Here is a 27,115-nt window from a genome sequence, read left to right as displayed (position 1 = left end):
CGCTTCTTCCCATCTTCTCCTTCTTCTTCTTCTTGAGCTGCCTGTAAATCTTATTAGGGTTATTTCCCTATCCCCCTGCCCTCTCTCTCTCTCTCTCTCTCTCTCGGAGAGAGTTTTTTTTTTCCTTTTTTTTTTTTTTTGTTCTTCTTCTTTCTTTTGTTTTTATAAGCCTAACCTAACCTAACTGACCGACCTTCTTCTCCAAATTCCCAAAACTGCCCCTTCTATTTCTCTAAATTTACTCGGCCTTCGGCCAATTCTCGAAAACCCTCTGCTGATCTCCGCCGACACGACGTAGCTTTGCTTTGCCTCATTCTCAGTCTCAGTCTCTTTGTTTTTCGTTGTGCCGTCGGTATGGACAGATCCGACGGCGGCAAAGACTTCAAGGTCTTCGCTGGGAATAATAATAATTCCTCAGGTCTAATTTCTCTACTTTCTTTTTATTTTAATCGAATTTTAGGGTTTTGGATAGTCTGTTTGGATGCTGAGAAAGATGAAAAACATGAATACAAAATTATTGCTTGATCTCTCTGTTTTACTTCACATAAACAGGTTTCTGTATGTTAATTATGTGGCGGTTTGGTTTGGTTTAGTTTAGGACTCCAGACTGTGTAGTCCTGAGTGCATGTTTGTTAAAAAAGCTGCCTTTTTTGGATTTTTGAATCTGCTCTTGGATTGAGAATGCCCTCCTTTTTTTCTCGATAAAAAATATAATTTTTTTTTTTTGAAGTTGTTACAATTATATTTTTCAATAATTAATAATAATTTTATTGAAAAAAAGACTGCTTCATTAAAAAAAAAAAGAAAAAAAAGCAAAAAATAGCGAAAAAAATTACAAAACAACAAAAATTATGTGCAAGAAAAAATAGAGTCTATAAACATTGGAATGGACTCACTAGATATGAGTCCCCAAGCTCGAGACAAATAGAACAGAGTGTTTATGAAGGAGACTAGGAGCTACTAATGTTATTTAATAAAAGGTGTTTCCTAATTTTATGTAATTTAATTATAAATCAATCACTCTAGGCGGCATCACCCAATTTGCTCTCTAAAGACCAAAAATATAGCCCCATAATGCATAAGCAAAATCACAGTAAAGTAGCAAATGATCCATTGACACCCCACTACACCTACACATACAACACCAATCTACTAATGTGATTTTTCTATTTCTAGGATTGGGTAATTCTAACTTTCGCAATTTACTTTTGTGTCCTTAATTTATCATATTGCTAAATAACTTTCAATTTGGTAATAAGGTTATTTTTGGAAGTATAGAAAAGTATAGTAGTGGACACAAGAGAGTTCAATTCCAATTATATATAGACAAGTCTTCATCGAAACTAATAAACTTTTGATGTGCTTTATAAAAAAGAAAAAAATAGTACTAAATTTTTGGTTTTTTCCTAATTGTGTGCAACATGCCATGTGAGAGATTTGTAACTAAAACTAGAATGTATTTTTGGAAGGTTGAAGCTGGATTAAGTAGCTGTGTATGCATCTATAACTTTGTCTTTTTTCTTTTTTGTCATGCAGATAGTGCACGCTTTGATGCTTCGCAGTATGAGTTTTTTGGTCGAAATGTTTTGCAAGAAGTTGAGTTGGGAGGGTTAGAAGACAATGAAGATAATGGTCCTGCATTTGGACCTGCTGATGATGAGTACCATTTGTTTGACAAAGAAGAGGTAATATTTTTGTATATGTTTACTTGACTTCAAATTAAATTGTGTTGCTTGTTGAAACCATAGGTAATTGAAAAAAAAACTATAATTTTACTAATACAATGACAACAACAACAACCAAACCTTTGTCACAAAATTTTGGGGTCGGCTATGGATCCTTAATAGACTAATCAACAGTACCCACATGCATTTTTTCCAAAGTTGTAATTATATTTATCATTCATTTATAACTTTATTTTTTCAATTACCTATGGTTTGTTATGAGAAAACCAATAAATCTGAACGATTGACATGCCCTTTAAATATGGTGTATGTAGTTGTAGTTATGTATTGTTTGACCTAGGTTTTGTGCTTAAAATTTTTTTAATTGAAATTATAAAAAATTGGGGAGTTTAGGTGATATTGTTCATTGTGTTGGTTTCAATTAAAGTACACAATGGGAGAGCTTGAAGGCCTGTCTACATGCACATTGACTTTATGTAATTGTGAATTAGAATGCATTTATGGAGGAGGGGAATGAATTAAGAGATGACTGTCCAGCTCAAACTAGAATTAGTAAGAATTGGACCTGAGATTTTGATCCAATGGAGTGGGGGTAGTTCCGAATTTTTAATCTTTACCTTTTCCAACTTTACACATATAGTGTCTGTTTGGGACAAGCTGAAAATTTCAGTTTATTTGTAATTTCAGCGTATTTTCGCTACTATTCATGAGTCGTACTGCACTTTTTGATACTATTCATGGGTCCCAGTGTACTATTCAGCTTATTTTTTAACTTTTTTTTTTAACACTTTCAGCAAAAAGTTTTTAGTTTCAGCTAAATAAGCTGTTCCCAAATGGACACATAGACAATTAAAATGATCTTGGAAGTGAAATGAATTGAAATAAAGAAAATAGCAGAGTTTGAGTGAACCAACAAGTTAACGGGGAGAGAGAGAGAGAGAGAGATAGAGAGAGAGAGATTGATTTTCCATGAGGGTTGAGTGTGTTGAAGTTGAAGAAGCTATACAAAAGGATTTGGTGGATACAAAATGCAGCACATGTAAACAGTTTGGCTTTGAATTATCTTGTCCAATTGGAGAAGCAATCCATGATCTTGTTTTCAGTTGTCCTTAGCTCCTTTTTTATGGGTCCTTCCCTCATCTGAAGCTTTTGTATGCACTCTGTGTAGTTCCCCTCTTTACAATGAACTTTCTTACTAAGAAAGTTATCCTAGGTTTTACTAGCTAGAAGTGAGTCTAAAGGGATCTTTTTAGAAAGATTCCCTATGTTATTAAAAAAAGAAAAGAAAAAATTCATCCTCTTAGGGAGAGTTATCAATTTAAGGTTTTAGTCATATATATCTTTACATAGTTCCTAGGTTAATAATTGTAACTGTTGAGAGGGAGATTGAGAGAGTTTGAAGCTCTAGATTTTATTTACTTATTTATTTGAATGGGTAGGGTTGCTAAACCTTTTAAATTTGCAAGCTCACAAATTGTATAAAGGATTTAACTAAAGTTAGTGTCAGCTTTAAGCAAAAGTTTTCAAATGAAAAGATTTTCATAGAGTCAATCAAGTGGGTTAAAAACCATTTATGGATCATCAGTTTGATCACCCAAAGTTGACATTTCCTTTTTCAAAAGTTCTCAACAAATTGTTTTATTGACCTAAATTTTGATACGCTGATAAGTATGCTTTTTTACTTGATAATTTGAAAAAAAAAAGCCTTTTTTATGCCTTGATCCATCCAAGAAAAAGTGCTTGACATAATTAGCATAATATATAATTTCATCAATGGAAATATGGTTTAAGATAATAGACAAAATCTAACCAAATTTGGGGGTTATGTGTGGGATTATTGGAATGGTTTAGGGCTAAGAACATAAATTTAATATATTTGGCTTGTGGTGTTAAAGATTGAACCAGGATAATTTAAAATAAATTATGTCCTTGATGGCTAGAGATGTAAAGTTATGACATGATTCGGATATTTGGAACTTTGTCCGTTGGAAGGAGTGAAATAACTGTAACTTTGAGGATAAAGACAGATCAAAGAATCAGTTGGAATCATTGCTAATTCAAACTTTGTTTGATTGGTCCTGTGTATGGGGTCTTACAAATAGTAACACCATTCTAGAATTCACAAAATCACTTAACTTTTTTACATAATCCTTTTATGATTATTTCAGGTTATGGAGTGCTCATCATCATGAGCATGAAGTAAACTTTTATAATAATAAATTTCTATTACTAATGAAAAAAATTTATATGAATCATAGATAGCATTGCCATGCACTTTTGGAGCTAGTGATTGTGCTTTCATTCTACCATGTATTATTACAAGCAGAGAAAAATGTTTGTAGCTTGACTAGTATAAAAGATATTAAAATAATTGTATGCAACAGTGTTGTAAAGTACCACAAAAAAATTCCTAGAAGACAATTTATTATACGTAGCAAAGAAGCTTGCTCTGTAATTCTTTAAAAGCATATCTGACAGTAGTACACTATGGTCATCCAAAGAGAGTGCTGCTGGGAAGGGTTATTGCTAAGGTTGTTGTTTTCTCTTGAGGAGTGGAAACTTGTTGAAATATCCACTATGAGGGAATAGGTAGGGAATAAAGTTGGGAAGGTGTGGATTTATTTCAGTTTAGAGAAATGATACATGTCAAGTAATATTTTTACTCCAAATCAGGAAAAAAAGTGAGTTAAAAAATTGCAGAGGGCTTTCTATGTGTCAAGTAACCAGGTCTAATGTGGATGAAAGGGTAAATTTCCAGTTTTACTGTCATCAAGAAGCTCATGGAAAAGCAACTTGTTGTGCAAATAGCACCCCAGGACTCAAATCAATAACAGTAAATAAGCGAAAATTGAATAACAAGTACACACAAAGAACACACGAATTTACGTGGTTCAGCAAACTACCTACCTCCACGGCAACGATAGAGAAATTTCACTATAAAAAATAGGAAGATACAATAGTGCACAAGAACACTCTTAAGAAGCCCAAATCCCAATTACACCCTAGCACACGCTCACAAAAGAAATAATGAGACTAGAAGCTGACTGCCTCTCTAATTCTCTATTTTCTTATGTGGCTGCATTGCTAGGTTATTAGGAATTCTCTCTAAATTCTATATGCCATACAACACAAACCTAATATATATATATATATATAATTCATAGGTCAGCAATACTAGGTCTCCTAATACAAGCTGTATTTGGTTTAATTGACTGAATTTGGGCTTGGCAATTCATAGCCACATGGGCCCACGTCAACAAATCTCCACATTGGTTTGAATTGATCAAGCTACACTGGCAAATTCCTCCACTGCCTCCAATTAAGTCCAAGTAGCTCTTGAACTTGCTGGAACTGGCTTTGTCAACATATCTGAGGCATTCTCTTCCTCTGTGTTTGAATAATCCTTAGCCACTAATTGTGCTTTGAATTTTTCACCTTCATTTTCTGATAATGCTTCTTTCTTTTAGTATACCCAGTTGCAACCATTAGCCTTCTTTCTCTTGTGCAATTTCACTGATTCCCAAGTATTATTCTTTTGTAGTGACCTCATCTCTTCTACATCCCTGTAAGATGATGAATCTCTACTTCTTCCTACTTACTTTCTTTCTTTATTCCCTATTCCTGCTTCGGTGGCCAATCGAATTGCTAGACTTCAGCGGGATTTTTTGTGGGGTGGCCTAGGAGATGAGCCTAAATTTCATTTGGTTGATTGGTCTATGGTGTGTACTCCGCTTGCTTCAGGTGGGTTGAGGATTAGGAACCTGAGAACTTTCAATGTAGCTTTATTAGGGAAGTGGTTATGGAGATTTGGGCAAGAAATGGATGCTCTATGGCGTCAAGTGATAGAGGTGAAGTATGGTTGTGATTGGGGTGGCTGGTGTTCTAGCTCTTCCTTTGGTCCTTATGGAGTCAGTTTGTGGAAAAATATTAGAAGGGGGTGGCACTCTTTATCTTGGTTTATTCTATATGAAATTGGAGATGGATCAAAAGTGCAGTTTTGGCTAGATAGTTGGTGTGGTTCTTCTTCTCTTGTTGACTGCTATCCTGAATTATTTAGGATTTGTCGTAGAAAAGAGGCAAGTGTGGCGGATCTAATGAGGTACACCAATGGTGTCCTCCATTGGGAGATACATTTTTGGAAGTAGAAGATTCCCTCTAGAGTGACTTTCTTTGTTTGGACCGTTGCCTTGGGGAAATGTCTGACAATTGACAATTTAAGGAAAAGAAAGGTTTGTATTTTGGATTGGTGTTATATGTGCAAGTGTAATTGTGAAATTGTTGACCATCTTTTCCTTCATTGCCCGGTTGCTTTGGAGTTGTGGGATACGGTGTTTGGTTTATTTGGAGTTTATTGGGTTATGCCAATGTTTGTCGTTGGGCTATTTGCTTGCTGGTAAGGTCAATTTGGTCGCCATCATAATGGAGATATATGGATGGTTGTTCCTCATTGTTTGATGTGCTGCATTTGGAAGGAGAGAAATAGTAGGTGTTTTGAAGACATTGAGCGTTCCATGCCTGACCTCAAGCTTCTATTTTTCAGAACTTTATTGGACTGGTTCTCTGTGTGGAGGAACCATCCTTTTTCTTCTATTTTGGATTTACTTGATTTTTGTAATGTTCGTTCTTGATTTGTTCACCCCTGTATACTCCTTGTGTACTTGGGTGTCTCTCTCTTTTCATTATCAATGAATCTTTATTACTTATCAAAAAAAAAAAAAAAAAAGATGATGAATCTCTACTATTGGTTATGAGAGCAAAGCTAACTATGTCTTCAAAGCCATATCTCTGTGGTACTTTGTGAACTCGCTTCTTGAATAAGGCTCTTCTTGTTGCTGCTGTAGATCAATATCATTATCATCACCCTTATCATTGGGTGAACTATTCTCGTTGAACTCTACCTCAACAATAAATTTCTCTTGTGAACTATCATCATATGTCTCTGCTTCATTCTGTTTCACCAGAAAGGCTTCATCAAATATGACATCTCTATTGGTTATCGTTTTCCTTGAGATTGGATCCCAAAGCCTGTAGCCTTTAACACCTTTTTCAAAATCCAGAAATATGCATTTTCTTGACTTCGAATCCAATTTAGAACGCTCTCCACTCTCCACTCTGCACATGCACACAAGCTGGACAACCAAAGATTTTTAGACTTGAATAATCAACTAGTCTACCTAACCAAACCTCTTCTGGAATCTTGAAATCAATGGCTGATTATGGAGATCTATTGATAATGAAGCTTGCTGTGTTAACTGTCTCTTGTCTTTGCCCAGAATACCTTAGGCAATCTCATGCATCTGGCTCTTTCTGTTAAGGTTTTGTTCATTCTCTTTGCAACCCTATTTTGCTGTGGAGTTCCTTTAATTGTGAAGTGACAAGTAATACCTTCTAATTCACAAAATCTTATGAATTCTTTATCTCTATATTCTAGTCCATTATCTGTTCTAAGGTGTTTTATTTTCCTGCCAGTTTGATTTTCAACTTGTGCTTTCCACTTTTTAAATATGCCAAACACATTAGACTTATGCTTCATAAAATAAATCCATACCTTTCTAGAGTAGTCATCAATGAAATTGATGAAAGACTGAGCACTGCTATGAGAAGAAACTGATACTGGACTCCAAACATTTGAATGAATGTAGTCAAAAACAGTTTACTTGTATGAGAGCCTGTCTTGAAACTGACTCTATGTTGCTTCCCATGCACACAATACTCGCAGAAGTCTAGCTTGCATGTCTTCATCCCCTTCAATAAATTTCTCTTGCGCAGTTCTAACATACCACGTTCACCAATATGGCCAAGTCGCATATGCCATAATTTTGTGTCATCAGTGTTGGACTCTACCAAAGTGGTGACTGCAACTCTTCTTACAACCGTGTTCCCTATCAATCTGTAAAGCGTGCTTACTTTCTGTCCCTTCATCATCATCAAAGCACCTTTGGTAATCTTCATGATTCCGCCCTTTGATGAGTATGAATACCCTAAATCATTCAATACTCCTAAAGAAATTAAATTCTTCCTAAGATTTGGAACATGTTTGACATTACTAAGAACTCTTACAACTCCATCAAACATCTTGATCTTTACGGTACCAATCTCAATAGCCGGGCATGTAGCATCATTACCCATTTGGACCATATTATCATTGTAAGGCTTATACGTGTCAAACCAATCTTTCTTTGGAGTCCTATGATATGAGCATGCTGAATCTGAAACCCAAGATTCCGATAAAACATTGTTACCTAATGAAACTAAAAGTAAATCTGCACCAACTTCATTGTCATCTGATGTTTCTTTAGCAACACTAGCTGATTCTAGGGGCTTCTTTTCATTCCTCTTCTCCTCTAAATGCTCTTTCAACTCTTTACATTGATTCTTGTAGTGCCCTTTCTTGTGACAATAAAAGTACTCTACACCTTTCTTTGTACGTGATCTAGACTAAGAACTGTTCTTGGTGGATCTTGACTCGCTTCTACCCTGATTGCTTGACTCTGATTTTACAATAAGTCCATCAGCTTGAGTACCATCATCATCTTACTTCATCTTTACGTGTGACAAGAGAGCACTAGTCACCTCTTCGAGTACTACAGTCTCTTTCTCGTACATCAACGTAGTCACTAGATGATCAAATTGCATAGGAAGCGACGCTAATAAGAGTAACGTTTTATCTTCGTCCTCATAATTCACCCCAAAACTTGACAATTGGGTGTTCAACATGTTAAACGTGTTGAGATGCTCCAACATATTTGAACCCTCCTTCATATGTAAACTATACAGTTGCTTCTTCACGTACAACTTGGTCGTCAAATTCTTTCTTATATAAAGACCTTCTAGTTTTTCCCAAACTTTCTTTGTGGTCTTTGCTCTAGGATGTTGTGAATGACCTCATTACTTAGGTTGAGACGAATAGCGCTCGCTGCTTTCTCATCCATCTCTACCCATTCTTCATCCTTCAACTTTTCCGGTTTCTTCTCCATCCCAAGCAAGGCTTTATGAACTCCTTGTTGAATTAGGAGATCTTTCATCCGCCTTTGCCAAAGGGAAAAATTTCCCTTACCACAAAACTTCTCTACATCATACTTTGTGCTTGACATCTTTATTGTATTCAAAGGATTGAATCCTAACCTTACTCTGATACCACTTGTGCAAATAGCACCCCAGGATTCAAGTCAATAACAGTAAATAAACGGAAATTAAATAACAAGCACGCACAAAGAACATAAGAATTTACGTGGTTCAGCAAATTGCCTACCTCCATGGCAACGACAGAGAAATTCCACTATAAAAAATAGGGAGATACAATAGTGCACAAGAACACTCTCAAAAAACCAAATCCCAATTACATCCTAGCACTCTCTCACAAAAGAAACAATAAGACTAGAAGCTGACTGCCTCTCTAATTCTCTATTTTCTTATGCCGATGCACTGCTAGGTTATTAGGAATTCTCTCTAAATTCTATATGCCATACAACACAAACCTAATATATATATATATATATTTATATATTTCATAGGTCAGCAATACTGGGTCTCCTAGTACAAGTTGTATTTGGTTCAGTTGACTGAATTTGGGCTTGGCAATTCATAGCCACAAGGGCCCACGTCAACACAACCCTTGAAAAAAGAAAAGAAAAGAAAAGAAAACTATCTGAGGAAAAAGGTGTAATCAAGCTCAAGGCTTCATTCCTCTGCAGGCTTTTCTAGTTACTTTTTGGTATGAAAAGTTTTCTTCCTCCGCATACATGAGTTGCTGGTATATCCAATGAGAGCCAGCTCAAATAGTAGTACGACAGAGTAGAGGGTGAGGGTCGTGGGTTCAACACCCATACTGTATAACTTACCAATTAGAAGAAGAAAAAAGTAAAAGTTGGATGTATAGCTTTATTGTTATTGTTTTTAATTTTCTAACAGTCAAGAATATTATATACATTTTGGAATTTCTGGATATGGACAGTAGTCTGAACCATGTGTTTATCTTTTATTTTGGTCAGATCTATGGGCTTTACCTTGGGTTTTGGGTCTTTTACAGGTGCTCTTTTATGGTTATTTGGATTTTATTCAATAGGTAATGAACTTTTTTTTAATAGAAAATAGAGAAATAGAAAAATAACTTACTCCCCATATACATAGGAAGTGTACTAGGGAAGGTACAAAATTCATCTAAAATTACATGAGTTTAGAAACTTCACACACAAGTGAGCAAAAAGAATGAGCAACGGAAAGCTATCATCCAATTGGGTTCTGCGTTTGATCAATTTATTAGGGATAGGGGTTGAGTGGTGTTGCCTACTCATATTTTCCATGGAGGATAAAAATTCCTACTAAGGTAGACGTCAAACGAGATATGATTTCATTGACTCATTCTATTTGTGTTTTAAGGAACCAACACAACTGATATGCTTCATTGGTTTCCCATATATGATATGTATTTTAAAGAAGTTAGTTTATTTATTTATTTTAAATTAATTAACTTTTACGTCAAGGTCACGGTGATGAGCACTCCATAATCTAAAAGAATCTAAAAAATTTATGTACATAAGAGAAGAGATACAGTTAAATCAACAATAGTGGTACTATTTGCAAGACACCAAGACCCCATGCATGAGATCAATCAAACAAAGTTCGGATTAGTAGTGCTTCTAGTTAATTCTTTGAGCTGTCTGTATCCTCAAAGGTATGATTAATTTGCTCCTTCCATAATAGCCACATCAAGCATAATGGTAAAAAATTCATAATATTCGAAGAGTGCTTCCCAAATCCTCCACTCAGCCACATCAAGCATAATGGTACAAAATTCATAATATCTGAAGAGTGCTACCGACACCAATTCCATGCAGCCAGAACATCAACCATTCTCATTGGTAACACCCAATGAAAACAAGGCTTCATAAGTCATAAAAAATTCACAATGGACCAACAAATGGCTTACTGTCTCTCCATTACACTTGCACATACAACGCCACCCAACTAAGGAAAAACCTCTCTTGATAAGATTATCACAAGTAAGGATCTTCCCCCAGGTTATTGTCCAAACAAAGAAGGATACCCTTTTAGGAGCTTTAGTACACCAAACACTCTTCCTAGGGAAAGAATTAGTTAGTGCACCTCTGATAGCCTCATGCAAAGAGCGGACAGAAAAGACGCCACTCTTTTTCAGTTTCCATAGCATACTATCACTCCCCTCTAATAAGCAAATGTCTGGCTGGTATGGATTGGTATAGAATTGTTTCAACTCATGCTATATTATTTTCTATAAATATGGACACTTCCCAAGTAAACAGAGATCAGTTTAGAGCATCTCCAGCAAAATCATGAAACTCTTCATTGATAATAGTGTAATTTAATTCTGACTCTGGCTGTGACGCCTAGAAATTTAAGTTCTTAGTCTTCTTCTTCTGTAATAGCTTTATTTCTCTGAACTGTTTATCTAATTTTCATTCTTCCGATTCCTTCAATCTAATTTTCAAATCTTAAAATTCTATTTTACTTGCCCCAATCCCCTCAACAATGTTTCAAGCCCAAGCTGTTGGCAAACTTAAAACAGCTACCAATGCTAACCATGGCTCTTTATAGCTACTTAAAACTTGGACTTCGTCCTGCATCCCAAAATTTCAACCCAAACAGTTTATGTTTCTTTGCACCATTACATGTCCACCACATATGCTAAGTTGTTTAATGCTGTAGTGATGTGTCCTATGTGAAAGTCACTTTATCAGAACTGTTGTATCATCTAGTTCTCTGAGTGGAAAGAGCCAAGACTTCCTTTTAAAAATCTTACCATGGTAATGTTCTTTTCTGAGTGATAGAATTATCAAAGATTTTTTTAGTTACATGCAGATCTCAGCAAGATAAATTTATTCTCTTTTAGAAGGGAGCTTATTGAGTTCCTTCTTGCTCACCTTGTTGTCACTGAGGCTGTGTTTGGTTGCTGTAAAACGTTTTCCGGAAAATACATATTTTCCGGAAATGCTAATTTCCGGAAAAGGAAAATGTTTCCATGTGTTTGGTTGCATTTCAAAAAATTTTCCGGAAAATATTTTTTGGTGTTTGGAAAAGAAGAAGGAAAACACAAATCCAGAAAACACAAGCCACAACCCAGAAAAAAATCATCAACGATCGCGATCCGAGATCGCGATCTCGCGACGGCGCGATCTTGCGAAGCGTCGATCGCGGTCGTCGGACTGGAGCTCGTGAGATCGGCGCGGACTGGAGCTCGGAGTACGCCGACGATCGTCGGACTGACTGGAGCTTGGTCTTCTCCTCTTGCGCGCGCGCGCTCTCTCTCTCTCTCTCTTTCCGGAAATACTTTGAAGTGAAAATGAGGGGAGAAAATCATTTCCGGGTCAAAGGTGAAAATATTGGTCAACCGGAAGTCATTTTCCGGAAAATATCATTTTCCGTGACAGCCAAACACGTGGGTTTTACGGAAAATGATTTTTGGAAACGGTTTTCACCCAATTCAAACACAGCCTGAAATACCTCTTTCAAATTTCGTAAACTAAGCCTGAGTTTATCCACTTTGGTTCTCTCTCTCTCTCTCCCGTGTCCAAGAAAATAAAGAAAACAGTATAGGTCATGGTAGTTTTGCAGTTTGCTAATCAGTTCACTGCCAAACAAGTACAGATTTATTTAGAACCTTCAAAATGCAGCATAATGATGGATGTAATAATCCCTTCCTAGTTTTTTTGTGTTTCTGGTTTGAATGCTGAAATTATTGACTATTTGAAAATCTCAATTATTATATAGAAAGGTTGACTTTTTTCGTTTTTTGTTTTTATAAAATTTATAATTTCAAGAACTGGGCGTGTTGAAAGGTTTTTAACTTTGTTTCTAGCATCATCACTAAAGAACAGTGCAATTCAGAAAATTTTAACAAATATATCTTCAGTTTGGGTCTATAATACATTTCCTCACCGAGTTGCTTGATATGCGTCACTTACCTTGAAGCATGTAAATATATCATCTGAACTCTTAAAATATTACTCTTCAGTTAGTACTATGACAATTCTTTTGTGCAAACCAGGTTTTTATAAATCTGAGCTGTTGCTTTTTCAAATGTGACACAAACTTCAATTACTTATAAGGAACTGCAAACATTTGAGAAGAATAATATGGATATTCCTTTTATGCAGTCCCCGTTTTTATAAACATTCCCCATTTCTTGTTCTTTTATCATGTGATTTCAATTCAAATTTGTATGATTTTCCGTTTCCATGTGCAGAATAGCTTTATAATAGTAAGCTTGCCTTGTAGAACTCATGCCATTGGTTGCCAAATGCATCACTTTTTTTAAAATGATTTTTTTCGTTTGCTTTATTGCTGTTGCCTTCCACTTTGTTCTTTTTCTTTTAAAACTGCAAGTTTAGTAATGGAAAATTTTTATTGTCAACACTTCAATCTGCTGGGCCTGAAGTAGTATAATGACTTCAGTTCACTTATTTTCCATCTCAGGGTGTAGGTTTGGGATCTTTGGCAGATGTGGATGATCTGGCAACTACTTTTGCCAAGGTTAGCTTCCTTGAATTCGATGGTTGTGCAGGCAATGATGAATAAATGTTTTGTGTAGCCTTTGATGAGTAGCCAATTTCTTTCATTCTCATGTCATACTCTTCAATTTATATTATTTTTATATTTTGTTATTTCAATGATTTGAAGATATCACACTCTTATGTTGTTAAGTGTAAGGTTTCTCTCTTAATTTCTGATGCTAAGCTGTGTGTAGGTATATAGGGTAACATAGGTTTTTAATGACAGTTGATATCATGTTAGAATAATTTCCTGGCTTGAATATTTATTTTTTATTCTATTTTTTATTTATTTTATAAATAGATAAGTTACATATGCACCCAATGGGTCTTGAACCCACTACCTCACCCTCCACCTAGCACTTGCAAGGGGAGGAGGTGCTACTTGAGCTAGAGCTCATTGGCCTGTTTTGTATTGCAGTTAATTAATCATCTCTTTCTCCAGCTAAGTTTCCACTTATATAATTGGGAATTTTTTAGTGACTGGTCAACTAATGTCATTGCGAAGATTATATACAGCCATTCAGCCTGAAGACTTGTATATGTGATAGTGGTTATTAAATTCACTGGCTGGTCATTCTTGCTTTGACTATTTGATAGCTTGAATGGAGCTAATTATTATTTGTAATTCCTTTGACATGATTATGTGGCTTTTTGATTGTTATATTGGTTAGAATCATGGCAGAATATACTCGGATATTAACTGTGAAAATGGATATGCTTATTACTAGAAGTTTATTTTTATGCAACTCTTGTAGAATGTTTGAAAACTTTGACGATGTGCCAAAGAGTGAAGGTTGCTTGATTGTGCTATTTTGGTTGTCATAGTTATTTTATTGATATGCTATCTCCATGAATTTTCCCTTTATATTTTGTGGCTTATGCTGTTGTTCTGTTATACAGTTGAACAGAGTTGTAACAGGACCAAGACACCCGGGAGTTATTGGTGATAGAGGATCCGGATCCTTTTCACGGGAAAGTGAGTAACCTTGACGTGAATTTTTGTGTTCCTGATGTTAGTCTTTAGATATTTTGAGGCAATCAGAGCAGCAATCAGGCCATGCCACAGTATTTTTTGAAGTTTAAGTAGGCATTACTTTCTATGTTGGCCTCATTATGAGGTGTGGGCCCTGCTAACTTATTCTGGAAGTGAGTTTTTGGTATCTGGTTCCAAAAAGTGATTTTGGAGGTTCTTTTATTTGACAAAAGACACTTTTCTCAGGGGAAACACCTGTTGCACCTGTGGATCCACACATTTCCCCTTTCTCCTAAAGTACTAATTTGACAAGTCTTTTAAACTTGCTCTTTGTGATCAGATGTTGCTTCAAACATAAGTGTTGACAAACAATCACCCTTGAATCAATTCATCCATGTCCTCCCAAAATTTTTGTATAATGGATTTTCCAATCCTATTTGAGCAGTGTACGCCCTAATTACGTTAATTTTCTCTTCTCCTAAGACAAGTTTTATTAACATAATTCTATTCACTATCCTCTTAATCTCAACTGCTTTTTAAAGAATTTTATCTATGATTATCCCGAACTCTTATCTATTTATTTATTTTTTAAAATTTATTTTATTTTATTTTTCATTTTTTAATCTCTTCCTATATAATATAATTTATACCCTATATGTTTGAATTCTCTAGATTTCTCACCTACTAACTTAGTCTCCTGAAGATATACTATTTTTATACTCCTGGTCATTGTTTATACTATTTCCGTTGGTTTCTTCATTAAAATTCCTATATTCCTAGTGCCTCTTGTTCTAACTTCTTTACCCGCATCCATTCATCAGTGTTGGAAATCTTGCCCATTTTTCACTGCACCCAAGTGCAGATGTAGATGGAACGCTCTGGCTAACCTTTGCCCATTTTTCACTGCATTCAGTGTCCAATATAGCACTTCACTAGTAGGTAACACCCCAACGTGCATCTGTAATGAATCCATTCATAATAGAGATTATAGCTTCCCCACCCCGGCTTTCTTCCTGAATAGAGGACTGGGTTAAGTTTCTCCCTCACCTCGATGATTTTCATTTGGATGCTTAGCGGGGATCCTCGTACATGGTGAATAACCAAATTCCAATTGAAATGAAATCCTTAGGATAAATCAATGGGACCGATCTTAGGCTCAAATAAGTCAAGATTGAAAGCACTAAACAATTCCTTGTTAGAGTCGCAGGCATACCGAATCACAGCCAAGAGCTAACAAGATTGTTGTTAGCTTTCCAATCACCTTTCATCAGTGTTTGAGGGCGCTCCAAAATTTTATGATGGCCATCAACCTCTGAAACTCCTTTTTTGGGCTGGTACTGGCTGTGAACAAAATATATGATGCTAAACATAGGCACAAACAGAGTTAAAAAGGGTTATTAAATATATATTTATAATAGTAATTGGACATAATTTTAACTATTTAATCTGATAACCTGGGCAATCTTCCTGTGAAATGGTTTATTGTTCTTTCCCTTCTCTCAACATACCTTCAAAAAATTAATTTTAGTCTCAATGATCCATATATCTGTTCAAGCCTAGCATCCCTGTCAAATGGCTTGTACGAGATATAGGTTATAGAAAATTTTGAATTCCTGTATGATGCCTTAGATGTTTTCGATTAAAAGCTTTCAATTTGATAGAAAACCCGTAATCTTAAATGAGATGACATTTTTGGACAACTAATTTTGGTCTATCTCAGGAATCATCAATCAGCTATTTAGTATTTACTCAGGGAATTTTTTGGAAGCAAAAAGATCTTCCTCATTTGGTTCCTATTGACTTAAAACGAATGTTCCTTAATCGTAAAAGTTTTTAGTCTATTTCTTTGTGTGCATGCATATACCATAATGTAGTTTTGTAAAATAAAGTTTAATTTTTATTAATAATATATTATGAGTGTCTAGAAGCTCCTATCATGTCTCTATGCTTATTTGTTTTGTTTTTTTTAACGTTATTTTTTGCCATTTAATTGTTTTTAATGTGAACTATATCACTTAACATCAAAATTTTCATTTTTTCTAGCATTAAGTGTTTCTTTAATTGGACTTTTTAGGCTCTTTTTTTTTTTTGGGGGGGGGGGGTGTTGTCTGAGTTTCAATGTCTCAAAGAGCACAATCTATTTTCCTCTCTGTTCATGGTGCATGTAAGCATGTGTGTGTGCACACGCACACGCACGCTAGGGAAGCTCTGTGGTGCTGTAATTATTTTGCACCATTCCATTTAGGCTTATGATCTGTGTAAAATTAATTTGGGCTGCCAGCCCAAATTTACCATGATAATAAGATGACTTCTTCAGTTCTGGTTAAGGGAAAAGCTGATCTACCTTTTACACAACACATGGGAAGAAGGATTAGTGTTTTAGGTTGTGAAATTGGAGCCTTGAATGGTTCAGGTTTGGACTTTGCTTTTTGATGTTTTTTCTACTAGGAGGATTCCAGATAAACTGCTTTCTTTTCCATTGAGCCTTGTGCATCTATTTGTTAAGTGCCAATTATAAATAATTGTAAATTCTCTATACTATTTAGCTTTCTTTATTTTTGCAGTTTGTGGTGTAGTGTAATGTAAAAGTAGGTTGGGCTTTATATCTATAACTGTTGCCTATTGTCCCTCCTCCACTCTTCTTCCCCCTCATTCACTAACAGCAAGCTCTGTTCAGGTTCATCTGCGACCGAGTGGGCACAAGATGGAGATTTTGGAAACTGGTTAGACCAGCAAATGTTTGATGCAGAAAGTGGTCAAGATGAGAAGAGGTGGTCATCACAGCCTCAACCTTCTGCTCGTCTTGGAGAATCAAAACCTTTGTACAGAACATCCTCATACCCTCAGCAGCAACCAGTGCTGCACCACTACTCCAGTGAACCAATTCTAGTACCCAAATCAACTTTCACGTCTTTCCCTCCTCCTGGAAGTAGATCTGAACAGGGTTCACCACACCATCTGAATATGCCTTCTCTTGGCAGTGGTTCTCAGATACCATTCTCTGCACCGAACCTCTCTCCTTTATCTAACTCTAATCTTCATTTGGCTGGTTTAGCTCATGGGTTGCACTATGGTGGGAATATGCGTCAGTTCACCACTTCTGGCCTTTCTTTTAATAACAGGCCACAAAACCACTGGGCCAACCATTCTGGCATGTTGCACGGGGATCACTCTAGCCTTTTGAATAATATTTTGCAGCATCAGTTACCTCATCAAAAGGGTGTCATGTCCCCACAAATAATCTCACCCCAGCAGCAGCTGCAACAACAGAGACTGCACCATCAAGTTTCACCATCTATGGCCCATTTTGCAGCACTGCAGTCACAACTGTATAGTACTCATCCATCATCCTCACATAAGGCTATACTGGCAGATATGAGAGACCAAAGACCTAAATCATCTCAAAGAGGCAAACATAATATGCGTTTTTCTCAGCAGGGTTCTGATGCTAGTAGCCATAAAAGTGACAGTGGGTGGGTCCAAATCAGATCCAAGTATATGACATCTGAAGAAATAGAGAGTATTCTTAAAATGCAGCATGCTGCTACACATAGCAATGACCCATACATTGACGACTATTACCACCAAGCAAGTCAAGCCAAAAAGGCTGCTGGATCAAGGTTAAAACATCCTTTCTGCCCATCTCACCTGAGGGAGCACCCTTCTCGAGGGCGTAATAGTACAGAACAACATCCTCACCTCCTAGCTGATGCCCTAGGGAGGATTCCCCTCACTTCTGTACGTAGGCCTCGCCCCCTCCTTGAAGTTGATCCTCCTCCCTCTGCTTCTGGTGATGGCTCTGAGCAGAAAGTCCCTGAGAAGCCTTTGGAACAGGAACCAATGCTTGCTGCTAGAATTACTATTGAGGATGGCCTCTGTCTTCTTCTTGATATTGATGATATCGATCGGCTGCTACAGTTTAGTCAGCCCCAGGATGGGGGTACTCAGCTCAGACGAAGGCGACAGATGCTGCTAGAAGGTCTGGCGGCATCACTTCAGCTTGTAGATCCACTTGGCAAAAGCAGCGTCTCTATTGGCCCGACTGCCAAGGATGACCTTGTGTTCCTACGGTTGGTTTCTCTTCCTAAGGGTCGAAAACTCCTTTCTAGGTTCCTTCAGCTTCTCTTCCCTGGTAGCGAGCTTGCCCGAATTGTTTGTATGGCTATTTTCCGTCATTTAAGATTTTTGTTTGGTGGCCTTCCATCTGATAAAGGGGCAGCTGAGACAACCACAAATCTTGCAAAGACAGTTTCCTCATGTGTTAAGGGCATGGATCTACGAGCACTTAGTGCTTGTCTTGTTGCAGTTGTTTGTTCATCAGAACAACCACCACTCCGCCCTGTTGGAAGTACTGCTGGAGATGGGGCCTCTGTCATTTTGAAGTCAGTCCTTGAAAGGGCAACTGAACTCTTAACTGATCCTCATGCTGCTGGCAACTGTAGCATGCCTAACCGTGCCCTGTGGCAGGCTTCATTTGATGAATTCTTTGCTCTTCTTACTAAGTACTGCCTGAGTAAATATGAAACTATTGTGCAATCCATACGTTCACCCACCCAACCAAGCACAGAAGTCATTGGATCAGAGGCAGCCAGAGCTATTAGTAGAGAAATGCCTGTGGAGCTTCTACGTGCCAGTCTTCCTCACACTGATGAGCACCAACGGAAACTTTTGTTAGATTTTGGTCAACGATCCATGCCCATTTCTGGGATCAATCCCCGTGGTGGAAGCAGTGGCCGGATAAACTCAGAATCAGTGAGGGGTTAATAGAGGTTGACAAAGGATAATTTAAATGATTTTTTGGAAACGTCCATGATTTAATTGGGTTTTTATCTGCCTCTCTGGATGCTTTCATGGGGTTAAATATATATTTTACTCAATGGCCCCTTGCATGCATTTGGAAGTGAACCTATCAAGAGGTGAATGTGGTTAGGGTTGATATTTGGCAGCATGGGGAGTGGATGCAAGGCATGTGTAGTTTATTGTAGGCGCAGTTCAAGGCTCCAGTGTAATCTTTGTTATTCTAAGTTTATTTCAGAAAATTTTCTATGATTCTCATTTTGACGAATTGATAGTCTTGCATAAATGTGTATTATGATGGAATTCTTGATGTTTGTCTCTTAAGATTTTTCTTCTGGAGCCTTTATTTTGGTGCTTTGGTAAGTCCAGTATAGAACTTTGGTAGGGTTTAGATTGTACAGGGTGATGTTACTGAACCTTCAAAAATTTCGTTCAATTCCATCTAGTCACTTGGAAGAATTTGTTATTAGGTCTCAAAAAGGTTGTTAATTAGTTCATGGCGTTCCAAAGTTATGTGGAGAAAAGAAAAAGAAAGTAGTTGACGAATAAATTCTTTTTTTCATTTATTATTTTTCAGTGTGTTGTGTCGATTTGGAGCTGGTCAATATTACGACATAATGAGAGTACTAGAGTGGCCAGCAGTTTTATTGTACTTTTAAAATCTGCATTCGAACTACTCAATTCACTGGATAAGTATCTCCAATTGGCCACATCAGATTCTGTTAAATGTTACCTATGAAGGGTGTAATACATGATTAGATCAGACTTGAGAGAGAGAGAGAGAGAGAGAGAGAGAGAGAGATATTCTGTGGTAGATGGGTGGGGAAATTAAAGAGTAAAAATGGGGGAATTTGAGAGAGAGAGAGAGAGAGAGAGAGAGATGGCTGGTAACCATTGGAAAAATGAAAAAGGCGGAAATGGTACCTATTGGCTAAACAACGTGTAGTTGAGGTCTCATTGCTAAACTATATGTAGTCTAGTCCAAAAAAAAATAGTCACAACTTTAGAATTTGCAGAAAAATCCCCAAGAAGTCTGGAAAATCACAAGTAATCCCTAGTGGCCTTAAAAGAAGAAGAGAATCAAGAAAGACTCAGAACCATCCCCACTGGATCAGAAAATCAGAATTACATACTTGCCCTTTAGAGCACAAGAAATTATAGAATTGCACCTCAATGGGTCGAGAAGATGGGAGAATTACACAGAAGCCTTAGAAAGTCCCAAAATGATGAAATTACTCCCTAGTGAGTCAATGATTGTTGATTTGCACACAGATTCCTCAGAAAGATTACAAGTTAGAAGATTACTCCTAAGTGAGTCAAGAAAATTAGAATTTGCATAGAAGAGTGTGTGTGTGTGTGTGTTAATATTAGTTCATTTTAGTGTTACCACCTTGATGAAGGGTGTAATATATGATTAGATCAGACTTTGTAATGAACTCGTTAGGCTTTGTGATAGATGGATGGGGAAATTAAAGAGTAAAAAGGGGGGAATTTCTGAGAGAGAGAGAGAGAGAGAGAGAGAGAGAGAGAGAGAGAGAGAGAGATGGTTGGTATCCGTTGGAAAAATGAAAAAGGCGGAAAGGGTACCCATTGGCTAAACTATGTATAATTGAGGTCTCTTTGCTAAAGTATATGTAGTTTAGTCCCAAAAAAAGAGTCAAAACTTCAAAATTTGTAGAAAAAATCCCCAAGAAGTCTAGAAAATCACAAATAATCCCCAGTGGACCTCAAAAGAAGAAGAAAATCAAGAAAGACTCAGAACCATCCGTAGTGGATCAGAAAATCGGAATTACAAACTTGCCCGAGCACAAGAAATTACAGAATTGCCCCTCAATGGGTCGAGAAGATGGGGAATTACATAGAAGCCTCAGAAAGTCCCGAAATGATGAAATTACTCCCTAGTGAGTCAATGAATGTTGATCTGCACATAGATTCCTCAGAAAGATTACAAGTCAGAAGATTACTCCTAAGTGAGTCAAGAAAATTAGAATTTGCACTAAAGCCCTCCAGGAAGTTAAAGATTAAAATGACAAACCCCTAATGGACCAAGATTTACACAAGATTACAGAAGATCACCAGAACATTTGGAAAACACCTTGAGCGAGTTTTTCACCAAGATTACAGAAGATCACCATCACCCTAAGAAGACATCAGACTCTGTGCACATATCCTTAGAGACTTTTAGAGAACCTAGAATAGAAGAAAGTGGATTTGCAGTACATATCCTTCTTGGAATTGAACACGTACACTGAGACTTTTGGAACACCTAGAACAAAAGAGATTGAGATAGAGGCAAAAGCCACCTAGAATAGAAGAGATTGAGATAGAGGCAAGAGTCACCTAGCGGCAAAAGCCACTAGGAGAAGTTTGAGGCAAGAGCGATAGACGGACACCCCCAGATACGTTCTCTTTCTAGCTCATAAGAGCACCTTGTTTGTTGGATTGATGTTTGAGGCTATTGGCCATGTTTATTTTTCTTTTTTGGTGACTCTAGGATAGTGAGTCACTCACCTTTTGTTTAACAATTGGCAAACTAGGCTTTTGGATAGTGAGCATGTCACACTTGTTTCCCAGCAACAACCTTGGGACTTCAGACACATGAATCCCACACAACTTTTGGGATTTGCACCTCACCTTGTGTATGCGTGTTTGCCATGTGCATTGGTTGGGCTTAAGTCGTACATCAAAACAAAAATTTTTCTCTTTTTTTTTTTTAAATTTTTTTAATTCCATTAATGAAGCTCACGAATCAAAAGAGGGGCAAATGTAAACACCGTATTTTGTACACCTTATGACTTGAGCCCATGTTCCCCAATAACGATAATACTAGGTAGGATCTAACCAAAGAAACTCTTTAGTTGAAGGATGTTTTTGGAAGAAAGAAAAACATTACAGAAACCCTAAGGGTGCGTACGCATCCTAAACCTATGTGTAAACAACCACGAGCATGCGTACGCATCTAGGGTTTCAGAAAGTTATGTAAGACAAGTTTTAATGGAAAATGTGGCAAAGCTTGATGATGCACGAAAATCAGTAGGCTGGAATGCTTCGAACTATGATGATGGTTGTTAATCTTGAAAAGAAAGAAAGAACTATCAAAGGTGACCGATGTGACCCAATCAAGGACCCTCTGACGGTTAAGTCAGTTTTCTCTTTAGGACACAAGGATGGGAGATAGTAAATGGTCAGAACTTACTTTTGGTAGATGGGGCCTATTCCTTTTTATAGAGACTTTGACGTGGGTCTACTTGTTTGGGACCTATCACCATTGTGGGTGATATTGGTGGTTAATGAAGAAAATGAGATATGTGGAACGAAGTGTATGGAATTCCTTCCACGTGTTAAGTAATGTGTCATGTTTTACTTATGTAGAACCTTTGGAGAATTTTTTGTAGAATTTACCGAGTAAAATTTTATCATCCATGCGTATGGCTGTCTAAATCAACTCGTCCATGAAGAACTCCCTTCATCGTATCACTTGGTTATTAACAGATGTGTATGTTCTCATTCTCATATGACTTGGTATAGGCATAGCTAAACTCTGGACGACAACACAAGGACAAGTAATACTTGTGTTGATCCTCATCAGTTGCCCCCTTGTCCTTGTGTTGTTTGTCAATACTGCTCTTGTCCTTTTTTTTTTTTTTTGAATTCTGTCTTTGATTATTGACACATGGTACAATCCTAAGGTTCATCCATCATGTCGTTTCATCCTTCAAGAAAAGTACCACATGGTTTCTTTTAGTTGGTCACGTTGCTTCAGTTGACCAAGCCTATCACTTATAAATAGTAGAATTCCTTTCTTGCCTCCTCACATTTCTCAAATTTTCTTCTCTGACCTCTGTTGTCCAGCGCCTCGTCTAGAAGTCCTTCTCCGTCTTTAGGCCCCCTTCTTTTAGAGCCTGGTACCCTTTCCATCTCGTCTTTAGGTTTTCCTTCAGCTTTTCACAATGTTTGAAATCGTAGTATCCTCGTCTAGTAATAGTGACAATAGGGAGATAGACGAGCATACCACCTTGACGGGCGCTGGTGTCGGTTGTGCCTTGGCATGATATGACACTAGTAACCCGATCACGCTTCAGTTCTTTTGGTAGGGAACTGAGGAAGTGACCTTAAGCTATAAGTGCCACCTCATGATAGTTCTAATAGAAGCTCCATTGATAGTAGTAGTAGTAGTGGAGGAAATACGACGAACGAGCAATACACGTCCGGAGTTCCTAGGGTCCCATTGGAGGTTCTCTAGGAGGAGTTAAGGACGAGAGTGGCTTCTGGGTCACAGACTGGCACGTCTGCAAATGCCTCTTCGTCCTTTTCTGGTGAGGAGGAGACTATGTTTAATTGTGCAATTGGGGTCTCCTCCAAAACCGATGAAAAAAGACTTACATCACCTAGGAGTTGGTACCAAATCCCAGACAACCTTAATCCTAGATTGTTCGTCCGTGGTGAATGGTGCTATGAACCTTGTTTTGGAGTAGGTATTTACGAGGCTTACCTTTTGGGGGGACTTAGGTTGCTTCTCAATGCCTTCATCAAAGAGTTACTTACTAGGTTAGGTTTAAGAGTTTGTCAGCTTAACCCCAATGCATGGAGGCTCATCGTCTCTATGCAGATTTTGTGGAGGGAAGTATTGAGGGGGATCATCCTCTTATTGTGAACGAGTTCCTCTATTGCTACAAGCCTTCTGAAATTAGTCAATCCTTGGGCTTTTATCAAGTCTCAGCTACGGGTATAGATTGTAGATTGATTAAGTCCCTCCCCATGTTTGATAGGAATTGGAAGACGGGGTTCTTCTTCGTCTCTTGTTTTTGGGCTGGGAACCCTATCGAGGTAGGCAGGGATCCATTTCCTCCCTATACTGGCAAGGTAAGGAATCTTCGTCCAGAAGGTATGCTTCTTTTCTACTCAACATTTTCTAACTTTTATTGTATTCGTCTAACCCCCCTTTTTTTTTAAACAGCTGTAAGACGACATTCTCTGAGCAGATTCTATCTTGATCGCGTCCAACAAGCTCGTCTATTCACTGATAGAAGCTTCCATTCTTTAGTCATTTTTTAGCGTCTTGCCACTTGGGGAATTGGGCTTGAACCATCTATTGAAGCCTTAGCTCATGAACTCACTACACGTAGACGTAAGCTTTTTTACTTGAAATTTTTTTCTTACTTGTTTTACCCAAGTTCTAACACCCTTTTTCTTTGTAGGGATAGCAACTATGAAAGAAAACAAGGGAAAAGGCTTGGCAGACGATGAGACCATGCCAAAGACCTAATCTCAGCCTCGTCCAGTTGCTGGAGATAAAAGGAAGAATTTATCCAAGACGATTGACTTGGGAAGCCTTCCAAGTCGTCTAGGTCACAAGAAGGCAAAGCATGGGTTGTCTAAGTTTGTCAAGCCTAGTTCTGTTCTTCCTCCTGCTTCTTCCAAACAACCGTCCATACAAATCCTTGACTTGGATTCATCCATCCTTGCTAAAACTACTCCATCCAAGCTTGTTGAAACTATTTTGTCCAAACCGCCCAGAAGCATTCCTATGAATCTTCTTGAAAATGAAGGTCTTGCTTGGGAAAGGTTTCAACAGGCTGTGACCGACGAGGACATTAATGTGTGCTATGACATGTCCTTGAAAGACTTTGAACATTCTGTAGTTCATGATCTCTTCAAGGTATATTTCTATGTATTTATTGTGATTATTGTTATGATTATTATTACTATTTTTTTGCATCTTCATACTTGACATTTCTCGTCTAACCATCTTTTTTAACCAATTGCATATACAAGTCATGTCAAAGTTCATAGCAGCGTCTAGACAGGCTATTGAGGCGGACCAGGAAAGAATTAGTTTGAGGGCCAAAATCCGTGATATGGAGGATTCAAGCCGCAAGACAGGGGAGAGGATGAAGCTTGAGGCTGAGGTGGTGGAACTGAAGAACTTGGCAGAGGAGTTAAGGGCAGGCATAGTGGAAAAGGACACTCGTTTGGATCATCTGCAGAAGCAAAATGAAGAGCTCAGATCGTCCTTTGAACGAGCCAAAGACGAAGTGATCAAGGACATTCAAGTTGTCCAAAGCATATACTGATCTTCTAGATAAAAATTATGCTGTGGGCTTCGAAGATTTCCGTATGGACGTGATGAAGCGTTTTTCTGAGGTGGACTTTTCCCCTATTAAGCTTAATATTGGTGCTGCAAGTTCTCTCCTCCAGAAGAGTTTTGAAGATGTCAACATTGAAGACAATGCTACAACCCAGCCTGCTCATAATGACCCTACCTTCGGAGAAAATCCCCTTCAGTAGTTAATGAAAATTTTTCAAACTTTTCTATTTTATTGTAATTTTTATGTGATCCGTTGTTTTGGATCATTTGAATTTATTTAAGTACATTTGGCTCGTTTTTGCTTTTTCGACAAGTCTTGATACAATTGCCTTTTAGGCTTAAGGGTTTTTGGACGATAGTTGTCTACCCTTTTTATTTATGAATGTTTTTATCTATGTTGTTTTTTTCCAAGTATTTTCCGTCTATACTTCTCGTCTTTGGACTCATCTATGGAAATTAACTTGGTTATGTTATCCATGATTTGGACTGGTTGGATGTGTTGTCCATGAGAAATGTTGCATGCATGCTTTTCTTTCGTCTTTGATCCTTTTTGGATGAGTTTCATTGGGGAATTTTTTCTTTCCCTTGTTCATTGTCTTTTATGACAATTTGCTTCCTTTTTATCAACGATAGCTTATGACGAGACATTCTCTGCGTCCAAAGATTTTATATGCCTGTCATTTCATTTGGATGTTGATTTTACAGAATCATAAACACTTAAATTAGGAAATTCAAGCTGCTTTATATACAACATCTGTACACAACATTGTCCGTGGACATGCAACATCTGTACACAGCATCATCCATGGACATAAGGACATAGTATATAGCATTGTCCAAATAGCTTGTCCATGCTAATACTTAGTCCTTCTTTAGGGAATTGAAATTACTTTATATACAAAGGGACTTAGTTCATGACACCGTTCATAGCACATGCCAGTAGCTAGTGCTTTATAGGAAATTCAAATACTTAAAAACATAACACACAGTTTTAAAACATAAACACTGAAAATATAAAACAACTTCTTAATCTCGTCCATGCTAACCTTCCTAACAAGTCACCTTCACTGGTAATATTTCCTCAAATGCTCCATGTTCCATGGGTGTTCGAGGTTCCGTCTATCTAGGGCCTCCGAGTAGTATGAACCTCGCCAGTTAGGTCCTAGCTTTCCATGAGTAGGGTTCTTTGTAGCCAGATATACCTTCTTTAAGATGAGATCTTTGATGCTGAACTGTCTTGGCTTCACCAATGCATCATGATGTTTGGACATCAAATTTTTGTAATGAGCCACCCTTTGTTCTGCATCCATTCTTATCTCGTCCATAAGATAAGGCTTAGACGAAGCTGCTTCTCATTCTTTTCGTTGTAGTGAGCCACCCTATAGCTAGTTAAGTTGACTTTCGCAGGTATGACCGTGTCACTTCCATATGCCAACTTAAAAGGTGCCTCTCTAGTTGGGGTCCTTACTGTCATCCTATAAGCCCAAAGGATGCTGGGTAGTTAGTCCAGCCATATTCCCTTCGCCCTCTTAAGCCGGGTCTTGATGATTTTCAACAAGGACAGGTTGGCAATTTCAACTTGTCTATTGGCTTATGGATGTGAGGGGGAGGAATAATGATTTCTAATCCCCAATTGCTCGCAAAAGTCTTTGAAGGACGCATTATCAAATTGGCATCCATTATCCAAGATGAGTACCCTAGGAATCCCAAAGCGGCATATTATATTCTTCCAGACAAAATTTCTGACATTTTGCTCAGTGATCCTTGCCATGGGCTCTGCTTCCACTCATTTTGTAAAGTAATCAATTCCAAATATTAAGAACTTCATTTGTCTTGTCCCCATGGGAAAGGGACCAAGAATGTCAAGTCCCCACTAGGCAAAGGGCCAAGGGGCCACCATTGGAGAAAGATACTCTGATGGTTGCCTAAGTATGTTGCTATACTTTTGACACTTATCACATGCTTTAACATAGACTTTAGCATCTTCTTGCATAGACAGCCAGTAATACCCCCTATGGATCATCTTTTTGACAAGGGATCTAGC

At 37.6% G+C, this 27,115-nt stretch overlaps 1 protein-coding gene and 1 long non-coding RNA gene across 2 annotated transcripts; both read left to right on the top strand.

Moving 5' to 3' along the window:
* Window positions 1-27: 27 nt before the first annotated feature.
* LOC115987669 (protein PAT1 homolog 1-like) lies at window positions 28-19,475 on the top strand. Its single transcript, XM_031111260.1, has 5 exons — window positions 28-418; window positions 1,537-1,685; window positions 13,137-13,193; window positions 14,114-14,189; window positions 16,864-19,475. Exons 1-5 carry the CDS (start codon window positions 355-357, stop codon window positions 18,948-18,950), a joined length of 2,433 nt encoding a protein of 810 aa, XP_030967120.1. The 5' UTR covers window positions 28-354; the 3' UTR covers window positions 18,951-19,475.
* A 2,202-nt stretch (window positions 19,476-21,677) lies between these two features.
* LOC115987670 lies at window positions 21,678-25,433 on the top strand. Its single transcript, XR_004091183.1, has 4 exons — window positions 21,678-23,868; window positions 23,941-24,111; window positions 24,182-24,642; window positions 24,759-25,433. It is a non-coding gene; the product is annotated as an uncharacterized LOC115987670 (long non-coding RNA).
* The last annotated feature ends 1,682 nt before the right edge of the window (window positions 25,434-27,115 follow it).

The sequence above is a fragment of the Quercus lobata genome, chromosome 4 (assembly GCF_001633185.2).
Source record: "Quercus lobata isolate SW786 chromosome 4, ValleyOak3.0 Primary Assembly, whole genome shotgun sequence".
In the NCBI taxonomy this organism is placed as follows: Eukaryota; Viridiplantae; Streptophyta; class Magnoliopsida; order Fagales; family Fagaceae; genus Quercus; species Quercus lobata.
This window is presented reverse-complemented; position numbering and strand designations above follow the sequence as displayed.